This window comes from Lathyrus oleraceus, chromosome 2, assembly GCF_024323335.1.
Source record: "Lathyrus oleraceus cultivar Zhongwan6 chromosome 2, CAAS_Psat_ZW6_1.0, whole genome shotgun sequence".
NCBI lineage: Eukaryota > Viridiplantae > Streptophyta > Magnoliopsida > Fabales > Fabaceae > Lathyrus > Lathyrus oleraceus.
Genome location: NC_066580.1, coordinates 421,994,240 through 422,018,450, shown reverse-complemented (window position 1 = coordinate 422,018,450; position 24,211 = coordinate 421,994,240). Strand labels below are relative to the sequence as shown.

Genomic DNA, 24,211 nt, shown 5'->3' with positions numbered 1-24,211 from the left:
AGTGACGTCATGGACATGGATGCGACAAGTGCATGTGACACCTATGAATAATATTTTTATTCGATGAACCAATGCAAGTTGACGCATTTGTTACATGTTTTTGGAAAACTTATTATATTGATAAATATTTTCAAACAATGGTTATTTTAAAAATTTAATTAAAAAACTTGATTTCACATTAGGAAATAAATATACCCCTACAATTTAATCCACGCCAAAAAAAAAAACAGTAGAAGAATATTATATTATATGATCTATTATAATGTCAATAATAATTAGACTGCTCCAATGGTAAGTATCTCGGAAAAAGAAACAAGCAAAAAGATGCAGTTGTCTAAACTTCGCCAAAAAATACATAAAGCATGAAAATCCAATTCGACAGATGCCGTAGGTACAAAATTGCGGAGAGATACACTCCTGTATGAAGATGATGAGGGGGGTGTACACAACATTTTCTCCAAGAGGAACCTGCCACAGAAAACTGGCAATTCAATACTAGAAAGAGCCATATCACTGAAATAGGAAAATCTAGAGACAAGATGAGAATCACCATACCTTAATGATCAGTCCAACTCCATTGGTACATCTGGAATGTCAAATCTATCTTCTTCAATAGTCTTGTTAATAACAGATACTGGAGCGGGTATTGAATTGTCAAGGAAAGAGTAAGCAACAACATATTTTCTCACAACATTAATATGGTTGGTTCCAGATAAGTTAGAATCAGACACATGCTTATATTCAGCTCTGACTTTTCACCTTAAGCATGCCCTGATCCTAACTCAAGGCACACTGAACATGCAATGTCATTCGTATCTAACCTTATGAAAGCAGAGTAGGGAAAGGGAGGGCAAAAAAATTAAAGAAAAGGATATATATTGACATGAGATCATCCTCCTTTTCACCTCGGTTACGGCTGTTGATTAGCTCCCTACTTATTTCAGGTGTAACCTGTAGTAGGAAAATTAAAATCAGTCACAACCACAAAAGAAAACAAGATAATAGGCTGTCAGATCTAGTGCCCTCACTAATGCATGATTTTGCTTTTCCAGAAGAAGCTTTAAATTATCCTTATCTTCCTTCTGCAGTTCATTTTTGTACCTAAAACAAAAGGCTTGGTCAGAAAAGGCTCAATGTTCCAAAAGTCAAAAGGGCGTCAATCATTGCTAGAACATTTGACAGCTTAATCACATGAGATCAATTGATATTTTTTATAAGCAAGATTAATAGAATATTGAATCAGATAATATGATGAACGTCTAAGAGAATAATATTTTCATGGAATATTGTCCCTCCAACTACTTCAAATCAGTGTGATTACAGAAATGATAAGAAGTGGAGAAAAATATGTGGGGATAATCGACTCTCCGTTGAGAACTGACTTGGCTGAATGAAATTACAATACCTCAGTCCAAATCAATTATTCATTTCTCTTCTCCATCCCATTCCCTAGCTGTGACAGACCAGTGAAAGGGTGAACAGTGACATCAAAAGTGGGACAGGGTAAGAGGGAAGAAGCCTCAATGTCATTCCGGTGTTTTATAATTTAAAATTTCCTAAAATATCCCAGGCAAAAAGCCCTATCCTTCAAGTTTTAAGGGATTTTTATGAATATTTTGATATCATTGAGATGCAGCACTATAGGGCTGTGATATCCGCTATTATGGCCACTAGCTGCAGCTATAACAAACTGCTCCACTACTGTATATCCTGTAGTGGCTAGGGGACCCTTTGCTACACCACTACCGCTATAACGCACTATTGACAACATGGTTTCTCCGTATCCAAATTTTCTTTTGTTTTCCACAATTTAATAAAACAGTCAATTCAATTAATGGAGTTTCATTTTCCTAGTTAATGTTGGTATCAATCATGATCGAATTCGATATCCTTTAGATAAACAGATACGTGAACAAAAATTAACATAAAATGGTGAAACTGACCTCTGCACAAATGCAAGAAGTGATTGGTGCCATATAACAGGCATTTTCCTAGTTTCATTTTCAAATCTCATGAAATGAGCAACAACTGCATCAACCACTCGATATGGCAAAGCATATTTCTTCTCCAGAAAAAGCTTGATGAAATAGCTGCAATTATTATCACAATTAGCATCTATCAGATATTGAGGGGAAAAATGAGTTTTTGAGAAAACATCCAGTGCTCTATTTCAAAAGTAAATCAACATATTAATCAATTCATCAAAATGTGTTGTAATGTGATCAGCCTCTTTTCTCACAATCAAGATTGTTAAAATTTAAGAGTCAAAATACTCAATAAGCTATTACATGATATTATTAAAGTTTAATTTAATGAACATCTAGTCCTTAAAAGATGTCATTTTTTAAATTAGTGTGTTGTGAGCATATTTGAATTGTGTTGCTTTTGTTAGTCTCTAAAAGCATGTACTTTTTCTCTCTGTTGAAAACTTAAAATGTTTTTTTGCAAGTCTTCAAATTCTAATAGGGCCCAATTTCAAAAGTGGCATGTTATCAAGAACAAACCGTATTTAAGTGCTATGATTATCAGTTTCTGTCATTTAATTTTATCATAACATAAAAATTGTCCACAGCTATCTATCAGTCTTTCTTCATATATACAACAGCGAAAGTGTGATTCTTTCGCGGAAAATATATTTTGAGCAATTTTTTATATTTGAACTCCTATTTCGTGGTATCATAGCCATGGTTCAAGCCCCACTAACGATTCTATTACCCAAATTGTATTACGACTATTATCTAACAATTGTCTACAACAATGAATACCTTGTAGTGCCACAATATTCCATCCCTGCAAGCTTCAATAGCGCAACACTGTATGAACATCCAAAAGTTAGGGTGAGTATCGACATACTCAACAGAATTAGGTAAAGCTTATAATTTCAATCACTATATGAAAGGTGTACACTAAGTAACAACTTCGAGCAAGAACTTTTAGATGCAAGCAAAATAGACTTTCCGTGATCTTTTTGACTTGCTTCAGAGTTGGTAAATAGAGGAAAATATAACATAAAAAGAGAGTATTTACTATTTAAAATAATTCAAAAGATCCATTTTCAGTTTATTAGAGGTGCTATGGGGAAAAAATCTGGAAATCAATTGTACAATCAATATGAACAATGAAAGAAGATGTAAGTAATATTACTGGGTAATGATGATAAGGCAACATTACAAAAGATAACCAAGTTATGATTGATCAAGTTAACATACCTTGAATGGAGTGGAGGAATAGAACACTTTTCTATAATGCTTCCAACAATGACTGCCTCTCTTAGAGTACATGTGCGTGACTGTACATGAAAAATAATGTCAAACCAGAAAGGAAAAGGAATGATTATGCAAATTTCTTTGTTATGTTTAGACCACTTTGGTTTAGGTAAAGGTAAACGCTATCGAGTGTTCTGAGAGTTTAGCAAACCTAAAAAGAATTTTTTTTACGAGAAGTTATGCACTTAAGTTAATACACTAAAAAAAAATTTACTAGGAAGTTATGCACTTAAGTTAATACACTCCGGAGATATATATACTTATCTTTTTAATGAACAATTACGTTATTTGAAATCCTTAAACAAAACCCTTAAGAAACCCGTTGGATACCCTTATGTAAAATTAATAAAAATAAAATAGTTTGTTCTCCTTCAATAGGTGTGTCTCATATAAATTATTAATTCCTTAAATAAAAATAACAATCACGATTATCAGCAAGGGGTGTGTCTCATATAAATTATTAATTCCTTAAATAAAATGAAATGTATGTCATTCTAGAATACATAAGTGAAGGTGGATATGCTTTACAAAAATAGTACCATAACAAATATGCATATAGTTGTAAAAGCAACTACACAAAACAAAAACAAAAATAAACAGAGAAGGCAACAAAAGCAAAAACAGGGGAGATTTACAACAATATGACAAACCTAAAATTAAAAGATCATGTTTTCCCCATAATTATAGTGGCACGTTTTACCTGTCAACAGCCAAGTACCTATGACAATTACTGCCAAATCATTCATGGCACATGAATGAAACGACTAAAATCACCTGTTTCTAGTTAACCCACCATTCTACACCAATTGATATTTCACCTTTTCCAAACAGAATTCATACATTTAATTAATTTTTCCAATTACACCCATGTTATTACATCTTTTTCCAATAATTATAACAGAAAAACAAACACGGATATCATTATATTCTCTAGATGATGTGCAACACATCAAATTCCTCAACATCCAAATACATAAGTTTACTAATATCCCATTTTAGATTGCACAAACTGTAGCATCAGAAAGATATTCCTTAAGATGTTCAGAAGCTTAAAGATGAATTATGATGGAATAGCAGAACTTTACTATCAACTGAAGGATTAACAGAATATATCACACAGAACTGAATAAAATACTGACCAATGATTAGTTAGAAACGTAAAAATTAAAAACCTAGAAATAATTATTTACCTCACATAGTGGAAACAGTATTCCCTTAAAGACAGCAGCAGGCTTGTACAATGCCTTTTTCAATGTTTGATATAAAGCAAAATGCAGCCGTTTGTTCTTTTTTATATCTTCTCTCACTCTTGGAAGCAACACAAGCCTGTAGAAACGCTCAGCCCTTTTTGCACCTAAATTTGAAGCAAAAAGCCTAGTGGCTTGATACAAAGCATTTGGTGACCACTTTTCAGGTTCAGTGATATATAAGACCTCCTCCCAATTTTTCATTGAGGGGATGAATTTAAATGCCTTGGGGATTTTGCCTACTGTATATCTGCTGAGAAGAGTTGCAACCCTGCAATATGAAAGATGGCACCAGAAGTGATGCAAGATATGAAAACTTCATAGTAACCAGCTAAGTATCTTAATGGAAATGAATCCGTTTATCTGATCTACATGTTCATAAAAGAATTTGAAATGGAAACTGTAAATACCCCTTGTAGATCTCCATTACAGATGTGTCCAATTTAGGCATTGGTCGATTCTCTGCACACATAACAATTCATAAACAACAAGAAAGAATAAAAATCAGAACCCAAATCAAGCTGAAAACAATCAATATAATAAAACAAAGATAAGGAAAATAAATAAATGCAGATTAATATTATTACCTGAAGCAACAGTAGCATCACTTGCTTTTAATCTTTTAACCAAAACGTCCGCAAGTGTTGTCTGGGAACCTGGGTCCTTGGATAAGAACGCATCCATCAGTTTCTCGTCATCCTCGTTAATTTCCTGAATTTCCAATAATCAAGACAGAATAATCAAAGTCACTATAATAAGCAAAAAGGGTGAACAGCAAATAAATCCAATACAATACAAAATCATCGGCAAATATAAATAACCATTACTAACAACTTTTTAGTTTCAACATATAAGAAGAAAATGCACAATGCAGTTACCACCTAAACTCTCTACCATAGCTCATGAAAACAGCTTATAACTTATATAAATACAGTTTGTATACATTTTATCTTGTGTTACAGATATAGTTTATATATAATTTATGCTAGAATATACACTTAACTAAGTTATTTATCTCAAGTTCTAAAAGAGCCAAATTTGCATATAAATACAACACCAACTCATCCAAACAAAACAAAAAAGAAACCAAAGAGATACATGACTCACATCAAATCCCCCAAACTGGCTTTGATTTTCATCGAACCCAGCAAATTCATCAATATTATCAATATCATCACCGTTATTATCTTCCTCCACCTTGCGAGGCTCTTCTTCAAGTCTGTTGAACGAACTTCTGGTAACATTTTGCTCGTTAGTTTCATCTTCGTCTTCAACTTCCTTGAGCTGAATCAAAGCCTGTTTCATAATCTTTGAACTGATATGAGAATCAATGAGGTCGCCTTCCTGTTGGTGCTTTCTAGCAGCTTTGGAGGTTTTCTTGGATTTGGCATATTCAGTACCTTCTGGAACGAATGGTTCGGGATTTAGAATCCTCTCCTTTCTCTTCTTCGCCATGGATAAATCTCTTGTTCTACTTCACTGAAAAATCGATGGTAGTTTTCAAGTATGGTGTAAATCGCAACGGTTTAGGTATCGATTTTGGAGCTTTTGTGTATTTGTTTCTGCGGCTGCCTGGACTTCACTGCAACTCCAAATTGACGAGAGCAGAGCCGCTATTATTTTTATTTTAGGGTTTTTGTTTGTTTTTAGGGTTTAATTTAAATTGTTGTTTAAAATTATAGGTTTAAATGGATTTTTAGTTTTTTTAATTTGATATTTTTTAATTTTTAATCTTCTTATTTTAAAAGTTAGTTTTTTTTATCCTAAACTTTATATCATTTAGGATGATTAGGATAAAAAAAATATTTTTAATAATATGATATTGATGAATAGGATAATTTATTATTTATTATTTTTTACATAATTAATTAATAAATATTTTTTAATTAAATAATTAATCATTTTTATTTAAAATAAATAAATATTAAATAATTAATATTTTAAGATTAATATTTTTGACCCTAAATCCATTTCATTTGACCAATAACCTAACACTCAATTCACAACTAACATAGATATAACTTATATAAACAATAAAAGTAATTGACATTAAAACAAATTTGCAATTGAGTCTTTTACAACTAACTTATAATAGAGTATCGCATCACATCAACTAAAACAATAATAATCAATATCACTTTCAAATGAATTTGTTATTGAATGTGTCCTGAACCATAAGCAAAAACACACTCTAAACCTGATTGTGAGCAATGACAACAACACTGGAGATATATTCAATCTCACTTCATTCAAAATCTCATTCCAAAGGAAAATGTTAGGAAACTTCAACAAAATCAGCATCACCTAAAGCACATCCAATTTTGTTATTTGATTTTCTCATCAATACCACATTGTTATTAAGGAGAGGTTCAGCAAAGTAAGAATTTGGAAATTAAATAAACAATAATAATTATCATCATATTGTAAAAGAAGTAGTTTGTTATATATTATAACAGACAAAACATACCTCTTTGTGAGTGACATCAATAATGATAAATTTGATAGCATCAAAATCTTCAAACCCAAGAAGATTCATTGGTTGACAGATAAAATTTGAGAACTATCTGGTTTCACACTTAAATCATTTTAAATGTAAAAAATCACTACATCTGCAACAAATCCTTCAAAATCATGAATAGTTTCATTATCAGACAGATGTATCTTCTCGGACATAAACTTCTCACGTTTACATTTTAAATTTGAGAATGTTGTCAACAATCCACCACTATATTCACGACTACAATAACAATCATGACACACATAATAGCATGTTTTCTATGTGACATCGATGTTAATCTTTAAATTTTGGTAATAGTCTTTCATGGAGTTTTTTGGTTGAAGAAGCATTTGTTTACACACGAGTGTCTAAAATTGGCGTTCTTCTAGATTGGTCACGCTTTCATACAACGTGTTAATGCTTCCAAAGCTAACTTTCTGCATGTTTGATTCTCTGCTAACAAGCCTAGCAATCGTGGTCTGTGGAAACATTAAGAAGCTTAGCAGGACATCAATAAAGTATTTTCCCCCTTGCTAACTTTATGGTTCATGACACATTCAATAATAAGTCTATTTGAATAAAAAAATGATATTGATTATTGTTGTTATAGTTGATGTGATGAGAGAATCCATTGCAAGTAGTTGTAAAAGACTCATTTGCAAGTTCCACGTTGTTTTAATGTCAATTGGTTATAGTGTTTATATAAGTTATACCAACATTGACTTTTGAATTGAGTGTTGGGTTATTGGTCCAATGAAATGGGCTTAGGCCCCAAAATCTTAATTTCACAATTTTAATTATTTATATTTTAAAATACTTAATAAAAATGATTAATTATTTAATTAAAATAAAATGATTATTTATTAATTAATTATGTAAAATAATAATAATTAATAAATTATCCAACTCATCATCATTAATATATATATTTTTATCCTAATCATACATGTATGCAAAATTATAGGGGGGTGAACCAAATTTCTAAGTGATGTAAAGTTAAGGGAATAAGGTTTTTAGAATAGGATGATTAAAATTTTAAAAAATATCAAATTAGGGGGTCAAAAGTGCATTTAAGCCAAAAATATAATAATAATAACTATTATTATTATTATTATAAATTAATTATAGTTTTGGTCCCCTGTTTTACTTGATTCACGAAATTGATCTTCTATTTTAAATCTAAACAGTTTTAATCCCCCTTATTTTAAATTTAAACAGTTTTAGTCTCTTTCTCATACTTTTTCACTTAAAATTAACAAAGAAACAAAAAATGATAACAATTTTAGTCTCCCTCCCTCCGCATGAGCTTTGATTTTCCCTATCCTCAAAATTGGAGGTCACAACTCTAGTGACTGCAGTAGATTGATGCTTTGGAGGGAAAGGTTGAGTCAAATGCAAACTTTCATCACATTTCACCATGAATTCTGACTTTTTTTGTGGAGACTAGGGCATTTTACATGGTTAGTAAAATGAAAGATAAATCTGAAAAGGCGAAAAGAATAGGGAAGTAAATGAAACATATGTTTTGTCATTGTTAGGAGCTTCTTTCTCTTTGTTTTGTTTTCTTTTCTTTTTTGCTTGTGGGTTTTGTAGCGGGAAATTCATGATCATCAAGCTATTGACAAGCTAAAGATCAATTAACAAGAGTCGTCACCGCGCTTTTATTATTTCCAAGGGAAAAGGGAAAAGTACGAACAAAATCCAATAAGTAAGAAGTTTTCAAATAAAAACTAATAAAAGTCAGAGATCACGGGTAAGGGGGTTGGTTACACAGAGGGAAGGTGTTAGCACCCAAAGTGTCATATGTACTCCTAGGGAGCCCTTTTTTTGTGCATATGTATTTTGTACAAAGTGATGTTACAAACAAATAGAATGGGGGTTGAGAAAAGAATTCATTAATTATATTTTTGTGTTTGACAAGACTTTCGGACTTATGCCTACGTACCAACATTAAAATGAGGGATCAAAACCTCGTAGTTCGTGCTAGAAATTTCAAAGTGAGTATGTTGGTTTTAACAAAAATTAAGCTTGAAAGGCATAATGGCCTAAAATGGTTTGAATGGGTTAGTTCTTTTTGACTTTTTGAAAGTTTAAGTCAAGTATGATTAAGTTTATTTACAAGTTTGATTTAAGAAAATAAGTTTGAAAATGCAATGGCATAAGGCCAAAGTTTCTATCTCTTTTGAAAGTGATCAAAGTTTAGAACAAAAGTAGTTCACACAAAGAAGGTTTTAAAATTGGAGGGAGAGATTTTGAAATTAAAGAAATGAGGAGGAGATGAAGAGACTACCCTATGCACAAAATTTAAAAGTTTAAAGTTGAAAAGATCTGACCAAATGGGTAGCAGTCCAATAGACAAGTATGTCAATAGAAACCCAGAATTCCCTTGGACTTTTATTCAAGCAACACACAAATGCAAAATTATATCAATCTTGTAGAGCAAAGGCATCAAATAAAGATGGCCTTATCCAAGCTTATCCACTTCAATGATCTTCTTCAGTATAGCCCTTGCAACAGATGAATTCCACAAGTCACAGGTTCAAAATAACAGCTTAACAATTATCAATGTTGTAGATGAACTGGAGAGATCTTGAATGATGTATCAGATGAATTGCAAATTACAAGCACTTTGATTCTTCAACAAGTTGGCATTGGCCAAGTCCATTAGCAAAGGAGTGTTGCCTAAGTTATAAGTCCAATTGGGCAAGATCAAACCAACAGTCCACTCAAAAGTCTTTTAGGGTTTTTGTTATTATTAAGTGCATTAATGGCCAAAGACCACACAAACAAACAAAGTATATACAAACAAAACAATATCACACAATATGGTCCAAATGGACAAAGTGAAAATTACCTTAACATAAACAATTAGAATGATATGTACAATGACAAATGATATAAAATACTAAAAGTAAATTGCATTAAAAGTAAAGACTTGAAAGTAAAAGTTAATGGTTAGTAAGTTAGAAGTTAATTTGGTTTTGATTTTGATTTCAAGACATTCTTTGGAGAACACTCAACCCACTTGCCACAAGCATGGATCCTTGAACCAAAACATCTTCCAAAGGAAGGAAAGAAGGCCAAGTTTCCACACAATACCATGGAAGAGGGGAGACTTACAATCTCACTAACTAGAATGCTTATGCCTTTTAAGTCACAAATTTAACGCTATGTTAAGCAATCGTAATTGGACTTATGTAGAAGTCACAACTATTTGAGGTCGGGCAATAGAATTTTGCTGTTAATGCATGTTGGAGACATAGTATTAAGAACTATGTTCATTAAACATACCACACAAAAAAATATGCAAAAGGTGTGGCATAATCTCATTCATACTCATGTTAATCTTTCAATCAACTAGCATTAGGACTTTGAGATGTCATTGGCAAATTGGAGATGAATGGATGAAGAAGGGGAATTAGATGAAGATGGAAAGGGATGAATGAGATCACAAATTGGTCAAAGGAGGACTTTTACCAAATTAATATCATTCATTCATTTTGGGAGATGGAATGTACATTCCATCAATCCCCTAAATCCAATGATATTAACTTGACAAAGTCAAATCAACCTTGACCAAGGCCCAACAACAAACAATTAAACTCAATTAAGTCAATACAAATGGTCAACATAATTAAAATGACATTTATTCAATTAAAAATATTAAAATAATGCATTAAATTCAAATATGTTTTGTCCAAATCCTAAAATCTCATCAAAACACCAAATAAATGGCCATGAGATTTATCATATGTCAAACAAGGTCAAAGGACCTTGGATAAAAAATTTCATAATTTTTGGACACTTAAAAATATTTTTAAACAATTAAAAACAAATGCAAAATCAATTAATTCATGAAAAATGTTAATAATGATCCAAAAAATAATTTTAATTCCGAATATGAAAGATAAAAATATTTGAAATTTTTTGGTGAAAGTCTCATATTTTTTGGATCAATATTAAATTTATTATGAATTATTGAAGAAAATGGAAATAAAATGAAATTCAAAAAATCCAAAAATACGTGGACCATCAGGTCTCCCTCATTAATTGAGGTGGCAGATCTGATGATCCAAAACGCGCGTTCCATCAATGTCCAAGTCAACAGCGCTGTATACATGGTATTCACAAGGAACGATCAAGATTAAAACGTGGAAGATGGATCCCATGGTTCCGACTCAAGACACATCATAGCCGGAGCCATAGCTCTGGTTGTCTTCTCCGGTGAGCTTCACCAGACTGGTCAACATGAACCATCACCAAAAAATAAAACAGGGACATGATCTTAAAGAAAAAACATCACTGAGCACGAATATCACCTCCAATTCATCCAATTCCAATTATATTGAGAGATATGTGGAATTGAAAAATGAGGTTCATGATCTGAGTTGCTTCGATTTGGCCTCAAAGCAACTCAATCTTCTTGCCTACATTGGTAAGACTTCAGACAACTCAAGAATCAATGGAATTGAGCAATAAATTAAGAGAAACGAAGAGTTGAAAATTTCTGCAAATTACCTTCAATGGAGGTCTGAGCTTGCTAGATCTTGATCTGAATTATGTTTGACTTCACTTCTGTAGATGTTTTTTATTGGATGCATTTTGTGTTAAAACACTAACTGTACTCTGATGTCTTGATTGATGTCATGACATGCTTGAGTAGTATGCTGCAGGATTAGCTAATACAGGATTTACTGAATGTCAAACTGAATGTTATGACATTCATCCCTGACAGCAGATACTGAATTATAGGCTAGTTGGTTTTCTGTTATAGTTCAGTATTTATTTCAGGCTGTTGTTCAGGAGAATAACAGACCTAGCATATGACCTATGTTCTGGACGTCAAACTGAATGTTATGACATTCATTCCTGACAGCATATGCTAGAGTGTAGGCTAGTTAGTTTTTCTGTTTCAGTATTTATCTCAGGCTATTTTTTAGGAATCTAACAGCTGAGCTAAAATCCAGGAAACTAACAACTAAGCTACAATTAAGAGGCCTAACATATTGCCTATTTGTTAGCACCCTAATATGTGGAAATTAGGTTAACTTGATTAACCTTAATTTTAGGAAATTCAAGTACAAGGCCAAGTGTTGCATTATAAAAGGATGGCAATCCTACTTTCAGCAACTCAGGGGTTTGAAGCGTGAAGAATTAATTATATCATCATATTTCACTGTTGTATTTTTTATTGTGTCTTGTATTAGGTTTTACTTGTGAGCCAAGCAATTATCACCTAGATGATTACATTGGACTAGGGTGTTCATTGAGTTGTAATTATTGTGTCACTCTAAGCTTTTAAGCGTGAGTGCTGTGTTTCTTGATTAAAGCTTGTAAGCACAATCAAGAGTTGTTTAAAGTATAACTTCGCCATTGACTTTAAACTAATTAAAGGTTGTAATCACTATGGTGATTGAGGGGGAGTGAGTAGGAACTCTGGTCTTAGTTTAGATTGAAATTGCATTGGGTAGGTCTTAAGTGATAGGATTAAACAGTTGGTTTAAGTCCTGAATTAATACTGCTTATAGTGGATTTCCTCCCTAGCTTGGTAGCCCCCAGACGTAGGTGTGTTTGTCACCGAACTAGGTAAATAATTCTCTGTGTTATTTACTGTCCTTTACATTTACCTGTTGTATACATTCCTGTCTGCGCAGAATTGGATGTCATAACATCCAGTGTGACATCGATAGTCTGTTACTAGAATTTCAATTGGCATCAGAGCAGGCACCCTGCCTGTTATTTTCTGAGTGAGATCTAGGGACGTTACTTTCTAGTACCATGGACAAGGATGTAGGATTCTCAAATAGACCACCCATGTTGGATGGTTCTAACTATGATGACTGGAAACCTCGTATGATAGCCTTCTTGAGGTCTCTAGATAGCAAGGTCTAGAGAGCTGTCAACAAAGGATGGGAACATCCAACGAAGACAGGTAAAGATGGAATCATTATGCAAATTCCTGAAGAAGAGTGGGACAAAGAGAAAGAGGCATTAGCCCTTGGAAACTCTAAGGCCTTGAATGTGATAACATGAAATGATATAACATTCTAGGACTCAATTTAATTAAATTATACTATTATTTACTTCAATTTATTTCATTTTATTCGATATTACTCGGTATTTTCTTTCTATTTATCCCAGGTAGTTTATTTGAAGCACAAGTGAAAAAGGAAGAAAAGGAGGTGAAAAAGGAATGGAAATAAGCAAATATCAAAAGCCAAAGCCCAGCCCAAAAGCACAGGCGCTGCACCTGTGACGAGCGTCACAAAGGCTGTGACGAGCGTCACGCTTTACCCACTTGTGTTACGAGCGTAACACATGGTGTGACGGACGTCACACCAGTCTCCTATATTTTTGGCTTCAGAGACGTTGAGGCCTATTTGCACGCCTGACCATTTGCCACGTGAAGAACTTTGACGCGGAATACCTTTGGAAACAGTTACAACAAGTGACCAATATAAATAGTAACCTTACGGAAAACCCTAGGGGTTCCACGTTTTTTCTTCTTCGTCGTTTTCTCTTTTTCGCACTTTTTCTCTTCCAGCAGCATAAGCATATTTTTACAGCATTATTTTTACAACTTTTATATTATTTCCTTTGCAATTTCTATTTTCCTTTTCAGCAATTACTTAATTTTTCGCACAATAGTTTCTACACCGGAAACTATTGTGTACCTTTCACTAGATCTAACCTTACGTTAGACCCTAGATTTTTATTCCTTCAATTTTATTTTCCTGTCCGATTGAAGAATTCAAGAACAAATCCAACCGGTCTGTGGTGGAGTGTTCAAGACTGCTATTTAATTACTCAGGTTCTTTAATTATAGTTTGAATTTATATATGCTTTGTTTTACTGTTTATTTATGTTATCTGCCTGAGATGAAATTATTTATGCATGCTGATTGTTTAGATCTGTTTAGTATGTTTGGCTAATTTATTTAGGTATCGGTATGTAAAGTAAGCAGAATGAAGGAATCGAAACTAAGTTGGTTAAATTACGTTTAAAAATAAAGTCACTCTTTTTATGGTCCCAATTTACAGGTTTAATAACAAGGTTTTTGTACGAAAGTAAAAGACATAAAGAAGTTAAAATCAATAGAACGAGAGTTTGAGTTTTTTAACTGGACAGTGTAAATTGGACATTAATTCTAAATCAGGGCGAAAACAATTTTTAGAGTTAATTAAATTCTAATCTTTTTCAAAAAGTATTTTTAAAGGTTAAATGTGAGGACGAGAGTTAAGCATTTAAGTTTAATCATATAATCTAAGTCAACAGAGCGAGAGTTTGAGACGAGGGTGTTTAAACGATTAGTGTTTTCTTAAAAAGAGTTTCTACGGATTCTATTATTTTCAAAAAGTGGTTTTTGACTTAACTAATAAGTGACAACTACGTTAATATAAAATCATAGTTTATTCAACAGAGCGAGAGTTTGAGATAAGACTTTTAAACAATAGTGTCAACTGAAAAGATTTATTTTAAAACCAAGAAACCAACGAAGAATTGATTCCCTAATTACGACGAACTGCATACCGATATCCGTTTAATTGATATTTAATTTAGATCTTATTTTTAGTTTTAACTTTTCCCCCGAACAATCAAAGTATTATCCGCCTTAGCTTTACGAAGTAACCTTAGAAAACGGTATATCGATTCATAAGTCCCTGTGGGATCGATATCTTTTAAAACTACGCGATAGAACTGTGCACTTGCAGTTTGTACCCCAAATTCGACTCATAAAGTCGCGATCAATTTTTTGGCGCCGTTGCCGGGGACTTTTATTTAGTCGATATCGTAACTCTTCTGTTACGCTGTAGAGACTAAGGCTTTTCTTTTTCTTTTCTTTCTTTCGTTGATTTGTATGCCACACGCTCGCTCACAAGGCAAGCCGTTCTACTTACGAATCAACGATATCGAACTATATCTCCGAGTCTTACGACGAATTCGGGAATATCGTGCTGCAAACAATCTCCCTCCTGTCGAACTTCCTGATTTCAAAAATATTTTCCCTTCGATACCCGAGATGGCAGAACCAGCTCGTGCTCTTCGAGATTACGCCGCTTCATCGCAAGATGAGCCGCATTCGAGTATTGCTCCACCCGCAATCGAAGCAAACAACTTTGAACTTAAACCTTCACTGTTGCAGGCAGTGCAACAGAACCAATTCTCTGGAAATCCTACCGAGGATCCAAACCTTCATTTATCCGTATTTGTCCAATACGCTGATACTGTTAAAGCTAATGGTGTCACTTCAGAGGCTATTCGACTTCGTCTTTTTCCTTTCTCGTTAAGAGATAGCGCTAGAAGATGGCTTCAATCTCTTCCTTCCAACTCAGTCACCACATGGAACGAGTTGAAGAAAGTTTTTCTTGCCCGATATTTTCCGCCAAGCAAAACAGCTATGTTAAGAGCCCAGATAAATGGATTTAAACAGAAAGATAACGAGTCTCTTTTCGAAGCATGGGAAAGATACAAAGACATGATGAGACTTTGTCCACACCATGGTTTAGAAGACTGGTTAGTAATTCATACCTTCTATAATGGTCTCTTGTACAACACGAGGTTAACAATAGATGCCGCCGCAGGTGGTGCACTAATGAACAAACCATATGCTGATGCTTACCAACTTATCGAAAGCATGGCTCAAAACCACTATCAGTGGGGAAGCGAACGAACAATGGTGGAAAAACCTCAAACGAAAACTGGCATGTACGAGATAAGTAACCTTGATCATGTTAATGCAAAAGTGGATGCTCTGGTCCAGAAAATTGAAAGTTTAAATGTATCACCTCCAACCACCGTGGTAGCCATAACTCAGAATTGCGAAGTCTGTGGAATCCAAGGTCACACTCCTGCAGATTGTCAACTCCTAACAGGAATCCAAGCGGAGCAAGTAAACTATGCTCAAGGAAGCCCTTACTCGCATACCTATAACTCAAATTGGAAGAATCATCCCAATTTTTCATATAAGAGTAATAACGCTTTATACGCACCTGGACAATCTCCAAATCAAGCCCCAACTATACCTCTAGGATATCAAAAGCCGATCCCATCTACACCTAACAATAACGCCCCTAGGAAATCCAACTTGGAAATCATGATGGAAAACTTTATAGCCTCTCAACAGCAAACCAATAAAGATTTCTTAAACCAGAATGTACACACTGGCGAACAAATTAAACAACTAGCAAGTAAAGTAGATGCCCTGGCTACCCATAACAAAATGCTGGAAACGCAAATATCACAAGTAGCTCAACAACAAGCACCTACTGCTGCCCCAACTGGTACATTTCCTGGCCAACCCCAACCTAACCCGAAAAGCCACGCTCACGCAATTATACTGAGAAGTGGAACGGAAGTGGAAGGACCGTCTGATCCAAGGATAGAAAACCAAAACTCTGAAAAGTCAACTGAGGAAAGTGAACCTAAGGAAAAGGAAGAGAGTAATAAGGAAACCGTAGAAAAGAAGGAACCTTATGTACCTCCACCACCTTATAAACCACCTATCCCTTACCCTCAAAGGCTTATTAAAACCAAAGATGCGGGCCAATTCAAAAAATTTGTTGACCTACTAAAACAATTAAACGTTACAATTCCGTTTACAGAAGCTATTACGCAGATGCCCTCATATGCCAAGTTCTTGAAAGAAATTCTTTCTAATAAAAGGAAACTTGAAGATAGCGAAACCGTTACACTCACCGCTGAATGTAGCGCTATAATCCAGAATATGCCTCCTAAACTTAAAGACCCAGGTAGTTTCTCTATACCCTGTCACATAGGAAAATTTGTCATTGACAAAGCCTTATGCGATTTAGGAGCCGGTATTAGTGTTATGCCTTTATCCATATGCAAGAGACTGGAAATGGGAGAATTAAGACCAACTAAAATGTCTGTGCAACTAGCGGATCGTTCCGTCAGATATCCTGTAGGAATTCTTGAAAACGTTCCAGTACGCATAGGTCAATTCTACATTCCAACCGATTTTATAATTATGGATATTAGAGAAGATGAAGTTACACCCATTATACTGGGAAGACCGTTCTTAGCAACTGCCGGTGCAATCATAGACGTAAAACGAGGACGACTCACTTTCGAAGTAGGAGAAGAGAAAATTGAGTTCATTCTTTCCCAATTTTTGAAAGCACCTGCAATAGAAGATACATGTTACTTCATGGATATCATCGATGAATGCATAAAAGAAACAGAGTTAGAAAAAGACAAATCATCTGACTATCTTGTAGAAGACAAACTTAACCAATGTTTGGCAATAACACCGGACCCTACGCAACGCCTTAAGAAACCAACCCTAGACCTGAAAACACTTCCCAAAAATCTGAGATATGAATTCCTAGACTTAGAACTTGAACGACCAGTGATAGTTAATGCTGACCTAGGAAGACTCGAAACAGAAAAACTCCTGCATATCTTAAGAAAATATCCAACCGCACTAGGATACAACATCACCGATCTTAAAGGAATAAGTCCTTCTATATGTATGCACCGCATCATGCTAGAAGAAGACTGTAAAACTTCTAGGGAACACCATAGGAGACTAAACCCGATCCTGAGTGAGGTAGTGAAGAAGGAAATAACCAAGTTATTAGAGGCAGGTATCATATATCCTATATCTGATAGCAAATGGGTTAGTCCTGTACACGTAGTACCAAAGAAAGGAGGTATAACAGTCATTGAAAATGAAAAAGGAGAAACTATAACCAAACGAATCGAATCGGGATGGAGAATGTGCATTGACTATAGGAAACTAAACAAAGCAACCCGAAAAGATCATTTCCCTTTACCATTCATTGACCAGATGTTAGAACGATTAGCAAAACATTCTCATTTCTGCTATCTAGACGGTTACTCAGGTTTCTTTCAAATACCAATTCATCCTGATGACCAAGAAAATACAACATTCACATGTCCTTTTGGTACCTTCGCTTATAGACGAATGTCGTTTGGCTTGTGTAATGCTCCTGCAACCTTCCAAAGATGCATGATGGTAATATTCGCCGATTTTCTCGAAAACATCATGGAAGTATTTATGGATGACTTTTCCGTTTGCGGACAAAGCTTTGAAGAATGCCTTAAAAACCTAGAAAGAGTTCTAGAGCGATGTGTAAAAGTAAACCTAGTACTTAATTGGGAAAAATGCCACTTTATGGTACAAGAAGGAATTGTTTTAGGACACATCATCTCGAACAGAGGAATTGAAGTAGACAAAGCCAAAATAGAGGTAATCGAAAACCTTCAACCTCCGAAAACTGTGAGAGAAGTACGAAGCTTCTTAGGACATGCCGGTTTTTATCGACGATTCATCAAAGACTTCTCTAAAATAACTAAACCTTTAACCGGGCTATTGATGAAGGATGCTGAATTCATATTCGACAATAAATGCTTAGAAGCATTTCAAACGCTTAAATAAGCATTGATCTTCGCACCCATAATGCAGACACCAGATTGGAACGAACCATTCGAAATAATGTGTGATGCTAGTGATTACGCTGTGGGTGCTGTTTTAGGACAACGAAAGGATAAAAAGCTTCACGTTATATATTACGCAAGTAGAACTCTAGATGAAGCACAAATGAATTACGCCACAACCGAGAAAGAACTTCTAGCAGTAGTGTTTGCGCTAGATAAATTTCGTTCTTACTTGGTCGGAGCCAAAATAATCATCTACACTTACCACGCCGCTATCAAATACCTCTTAACAAAAAAGGATGCTAAACCTAGACTCCTAAGGTGGATCCTGTTGCTACAAGAGTTCGATTTGGAAATCAAAGACAAGAAAGGAACTAAAAACGTAGTAGCAGATCACCTCTCTAGACTTGAGAACCTTGAACCGGAAAGAACATCAATTAACGATGATTTCTCGTACGATAAGCTTATAGCTACTTTGGAAGAAAATAACGCTGATAAACAGGGAGAAACCACCTTAGCTATATCTGTTACACCGTGGTACGCTGACCTCGTCAATTATTTAGCTGCCGGAATAGTTCCACCTACTTTATCCTACCAGCAGAAGAAACGATTCTTCTATGACATAAAACACTATTACTGGGATGACCCCTTACTTTTCAAAAGAGGCCCCGATGGTATTTTCCGTCGGTGTATACCCGAGGAAGAGGTAGAAAATATAATCCAACACTGTCACTCCGCCCCTTATGGTGGACATGCAAGTACATCCAAGACCTGCTCTAAAATCCTACAAGCCGGTTTTTATTGGCCAAATATATGGAAGGATGTACATGCAGCTATTAAGAAATGTGACACATGTCAACGCACAGGAAACATATCTAGACGTGACGAGATGCCACAAAAGGGCGTTTTGGAAGTAGAGATTTTCGACGTGTGGGGAATAGACTTCATGGGACATTTTCCATCCTCTTTCGGTAACAAATACATACTCGTGGCAGTTGACTACGTATCGAAATGGATTGAAGCTATAGCTTCTCCAACAAACGACACACGAGTAGTAACTAGACTCTAAGAATATAATATTTCCAAGGTTTGGTGTCCCAAGAATAGTAGTCAGTGATGGTGGATCACATTTCATATCCAAGGTACTCGAAAAACTACTGCTTAAGTATGGCGTAAGACATAGAGTAGCGACACCCTACTACCCTCAAACCAGTGGGCAAGTGGAAGTGTCTAACAGAGAGATTAAACAGATACTTGAGAAAACAGTCGCCACTTCAAGGAAAGACTGGTCATTGAAATTACCAGAAGCTTTATGGGCTTACCGAACTGCCTACAAAACTCCCATAGGGACAACTCCATTTAAGCTCATTTATGGAAAATCCTGCCACCTCCCGGTAGAATTAGAACATAAAGCCTATTGGGCTATTAAAAATCTAAATTTAAACTATAAGGCCGCCGGCAAAAAGAGAATCCTTGATATAAGCGAATTAGAGGAACTCAGAAGAGACGCTTACGAAAATGCCAGAATCTACAAAGAAAGAACAAAACAATGGCATGACAAGCGCATATCAAGGAAAATCTCCAAACAAGGCGATACAGTCCTTTTATTTAACTCCAGGCTAAAGTTATTCCCGGGAAAACTACGATCTAGATGGTCAGGTCCTTTCCAAATCACCAAAGTTTTTCCCAGTGGAGCGGTAGAAATTAAAGGCAAATCTATGGAACCGTTTACCGTAAATGGGCAACGTCTAAAACATTATCACTATGCAGAAAACAATGAAGATTCGCAAGTCTTACACTTAGACGAAATGCCTCCAGAACTTATAGATTATAATTGATAGTTTTTATGTCGAGCTTGCGACATTAAACAAAGCGCTTAGTGGGAGACAACCCACCAATATTTATATGTTCATTTCTTCCTTAATTATTCTTTTAAATTTTATTTAGTATTCTTTCTTAATTTATTTTAATTTATTAAAAACCCTTTTTCTTCTTCTTTCGACATTTGGCCAAATCCTGACTAAAACTCTTGTTTTTCTTTTCTCTAGCTAACACTAACCTGATGGGACAAATTGATCATATGGGTATCAAATTCAGAGGGAAAGCTCAGAAACAAAAGTTTGAGGAACTAGCCACGAGAGAGATGCTACCTAGCCTGTATGCTGATGACTGGGCAATGACTGCCCTTGGACTAAGACAAAGTGTCCTGTATTTGTTGAATCAGATTGGGTGGGAAACCTCTCCTATCCTTAGACATTTTGTCACTTACCGGAGACTAACACTAGAATTCCTTAGTTCCCTGATCTATCTACCCAGCCACGGAAAAGGAATAAGCAGAGGTTTCATCCAGTTCAGAATGTTTAACATGGAGTACCAATTTAATATTCAAGACTTTACCAACCTTTTAGGTTTCCCTACCTCATTTGATACATTTACAGTGAGCCAAGAAGAACTTTTTGAATATAGAGAACTTGAACACTTTTGGGGAAGCTTGACTGGAAATGACGATCCCGAGGAATATGAGTTTCTCTCCGGAAACATACATAACCCGGCCTTTCGTTATTTCCATAAGATCCTGACCCACACCTTATTTGGGAAGAAGCCAAACAGTACCACAGTTTCACGTGATGAACTCTTCATCATATTTTGTGTTTCCCAGAACCGTCCAGTAAACGGTGCCACTTTTATGTTGGCAAATTTAGACCACCTTATCCAAGATGAACGAGCACCAATTCGAATAGGCGGTTTGATAACCATGATTGGTAATGCTATCGGATTACGTCAGCCTATGCTTGACTTAAGCCCTTTTTGTGGCATTACTATTATGAGTATACCCTTCCTCTTCAACACTATGTTTATAGCAAACCTAGGGTCTGACGAGTTTGAGCTTATAATTAATAACCAAGTTCTTTGCCTATTCACCATGCCCGATCCTAGGACTAGTGTTCATAACCGCAATAACTGGCTCTACAATCTGAACAAAACCCCCTCTCCTGCTAGATCCACTGAATCCATCCAGGACTATGAGATTTGTGATGACCAGATCCCTTATGCTGAATCTGACCCTCAGACACCATCTGGTTACTATGATATTGATCCTCCTCCTCAACCTGTTCAGACCGAAGAATCGGCAATACCCGACCTTAGACATCATATGCCCGGAACTGATTATAACACTGCCATTGAAGCTTTGATGTCAGAACAAGACGCCCTCAGAGAAGAGTTCGCTAACATGAGACAAGAATTTCTGGGATACATGAGCGGTATGACAAATCAGTTTCACGAGTTGCTAAACCGTGTTAACCCCTTTGCTCCTCCGGCCAGAGATCATGCAGATGGATAGAAGTTGTTTTTCTTAGCTATTTAGTTTTAAGTTAGATTATTCATTAATGTTATTTCAAATTATGTTCGTATTTGTTTCTTTTTCGCATTTTTGTTTTTTTTCTCTTCCAATGTTACATTATGATTATTTTATGAAGCTATTGATTTATTTTACTTTATTATGAATTATGCAATATCTATCAATAATGCTCTCTACTGTTGCTGCCTACATAACTTATTAAAGAAAAATATATTTACGCATTATTATGCAAAGTAGAATAGCATGCAAGGGAAATTTAAATAGCAGAGTAAAATAATCTGAAGCAAAGCAAAACAAACAAAATAATAAAAATAAATTACTATAATTATTATGAAGAACGCAAGCAGTAACCATGCCAGAATGACTGTGTGACGAGCGTCACATAATCTATCACGGACGTCACGCCAAGTGCTTGTGACGCCCGTCACGCCCCTGTCACGAGCGTGACACCGTCTGACCATGTTAACGTTACTAGCCGTTGGGTGGCGACCGTTACACCACTTCACCTTTTTACCTTCCCCATTTATTCACATTAACCCACATTTATTTACTTTTCAACCACTTCCTTTCCAACTTCAAATTTTTTTCCTATAAATACCCACCATACCTTTCTTCCTACATCACAACCATTCTATACAATCAAATACATTTCTTTTCTTTCCTATTACTTCTTCCAACTCATTCATCAGTATGGCGGGAAATCAAAATTTTGGAAACATCATCTTCTGATCCGAAGATGATAACTATCAAAGAGAGCAATTCGAGCGTTTCCAACAACGAGGTGTCACCTCTACCAGGTATCCTGATTCAACTTGTTTACAACAATTAGGATTACTTCAAGGTATCGAGTGGATGCTCCGCCTTGCCGATCTAACCTTTCTATGCACTCATAATCAACCTACCTACCCCTCTCTAACCTTAGAATTTTTAAGTTCATATGCGTACAACACTCCCACCGGTGAAGACGAGTACTTAATCGGTACCGCAACCTTCCGTATGTTCAACACCGAATACTCCTTATCCCAAAACCAATTGAGCACCATGCTACAGTTCCCTGTAGAAGGTCAGGTCCACCCGAGAATCCCTCCGAATTCCCAGTGGAACATACACGCCTTCGACCTATTTAAGAAAATATCCGGCGTAGATACCAACAACTGGGATGTGCTCCTTGCTTCCCATATACATAACCCAACCATCCGGTACTTCATCCGCATCATGCAAAACACAGTTTTTGGAAGACCGAACAACAGCAAAGTCAACGCTAAGGAGTTATTCTTCCTCGAATGCGTCTTCGAACCGGACACTAAGGTAAACGCCGCCTCCTTCCTATTTCATCATATTCGTACCTTATGTGCTAGAGGCCGGCAACCTTTTATAATTGGTGGATTAATCACCACCATAGCACTTGGCTTAAACCTAGGGGACCGACTCCAAACTTTAGAATCTTTACCTCTCCTATTTATGGACATAGGCTACTGTCGGTCCAGCCGCCTAATCAAGAACAGGATATGCGGAGGGTATTATCTTATGGTGAACAACCAAGAGGTCCCAAGCGTTGTTCTACCCAACATTGTGTCGCATCCGCGAAAAACAACCGGTGGGCTGAAACAAAAAACAACATAGAGTCGCCACTGCGCGTTATTTATCCCAAGATAGGGAAAGGAAACGCTCAGAGAAACCTGGAAAGGAAATGGTCTTGCGACCAAAGAGAAAGGGTAAGGGAGTCGGTTACGCAAGGGGAAGGTATTAGCACCCCTCACGTCCGTCGTACTCGACGGGATCCACGTTCTAAGAAAAGAAAAAGGTTGCTAAACATCACACACACACAGGGGAACGCAGGTGGGGTTAAGAGAAGGGAGCTCGATAGGACGTCGCATCCTATGCCTACGTATCTCGTCTGGAACGAGAATCAGAGCTGCCGTAGTTCGGCTTACGCATGCCAAACAACACAAAACACACCAACAGATGGCAAACATGGAGCCCGACAACCACTCGATGGAATTACGTCAGCATCCGAACCAAAACACACTCAAAACGGCAAACGTGGAGCCCGACCGCCAATCACTGGACTTACGTCGGCATCCGAACCAAAACACTCGCCAGACGATAACAAGTAAACACACACAAAAAGAAAAAGGTTGCCCGGAGTGGTCTCGCACGACCACCTGCCTACATACCTCGTCTGGAACAAGGATCGGGGCGATGTAGTTCCCCCTAAAGGGAAAGAAAATCTAGCCAGAAACCACGGGAAGACACACTACCAGGGAGCTGGACTCGAGCCTAGTGTTGTCATGCATCGTTACCCTACGTTCAGGTTTCTACCTACTTGCACAATTGCAAACAAATCCTATCCAGGAAAGAAGCAAGCATACAAGCATACAAACAGAACAACCCAAGCATTTCAAACAAATATTCACAT

General features: G+C 35.9%; 1 protein-coding gene and 1 non-coding gene across 2 annotated transcripts; both read right to left on the bottom strand.

The window, feature by feature from the left end:
• Positions 1–220: 220 nt before the first annotated feature.
• On the bottom strand, positions 221–6,156 carry LOC127119898 (bystin). The gene is made up of 11 exons (XM_051050263.1): positions 5,621–6,156; positions 5,101–5,224; positions 4,924–4,975; positions 4,457–4,784; positions 3,210–3,289; positions 2,766–2,813; positions 1,944–2,090; positions 1,029–1,101; positions 876–951; positions 556–643; positions 221–468 (listed from the first exon to the last, which is right to left on the bottom strand). The coding sequence occupies exons 1-10, from the start codon at positions 5,966–5,968 to the stop codon at positions 564–566; spliced, it is 1,356 nt and encodes a 451-aa protein (XP_050906220.1). The 5' UTR covers positions 5,969–6,156; the 3' UTR covers positions 221–468; positions 556–563.
• A 9,252-nt stretch (positions 6,157–15,408) lies between these two features.
• LOC127125159 (small nucleolar RNA R71) lies at positions 15,409–15,515 on the bottom strand. Its single transcript, XR_007804616.1, has one exon. It is a non-coding gene; the product is annotated as a small nucleolar RNA R71 (small nucleolar RNA).
• Between the last annotated feature and the right edge of the window lie 8,696 nt (positions 15,516–24,211).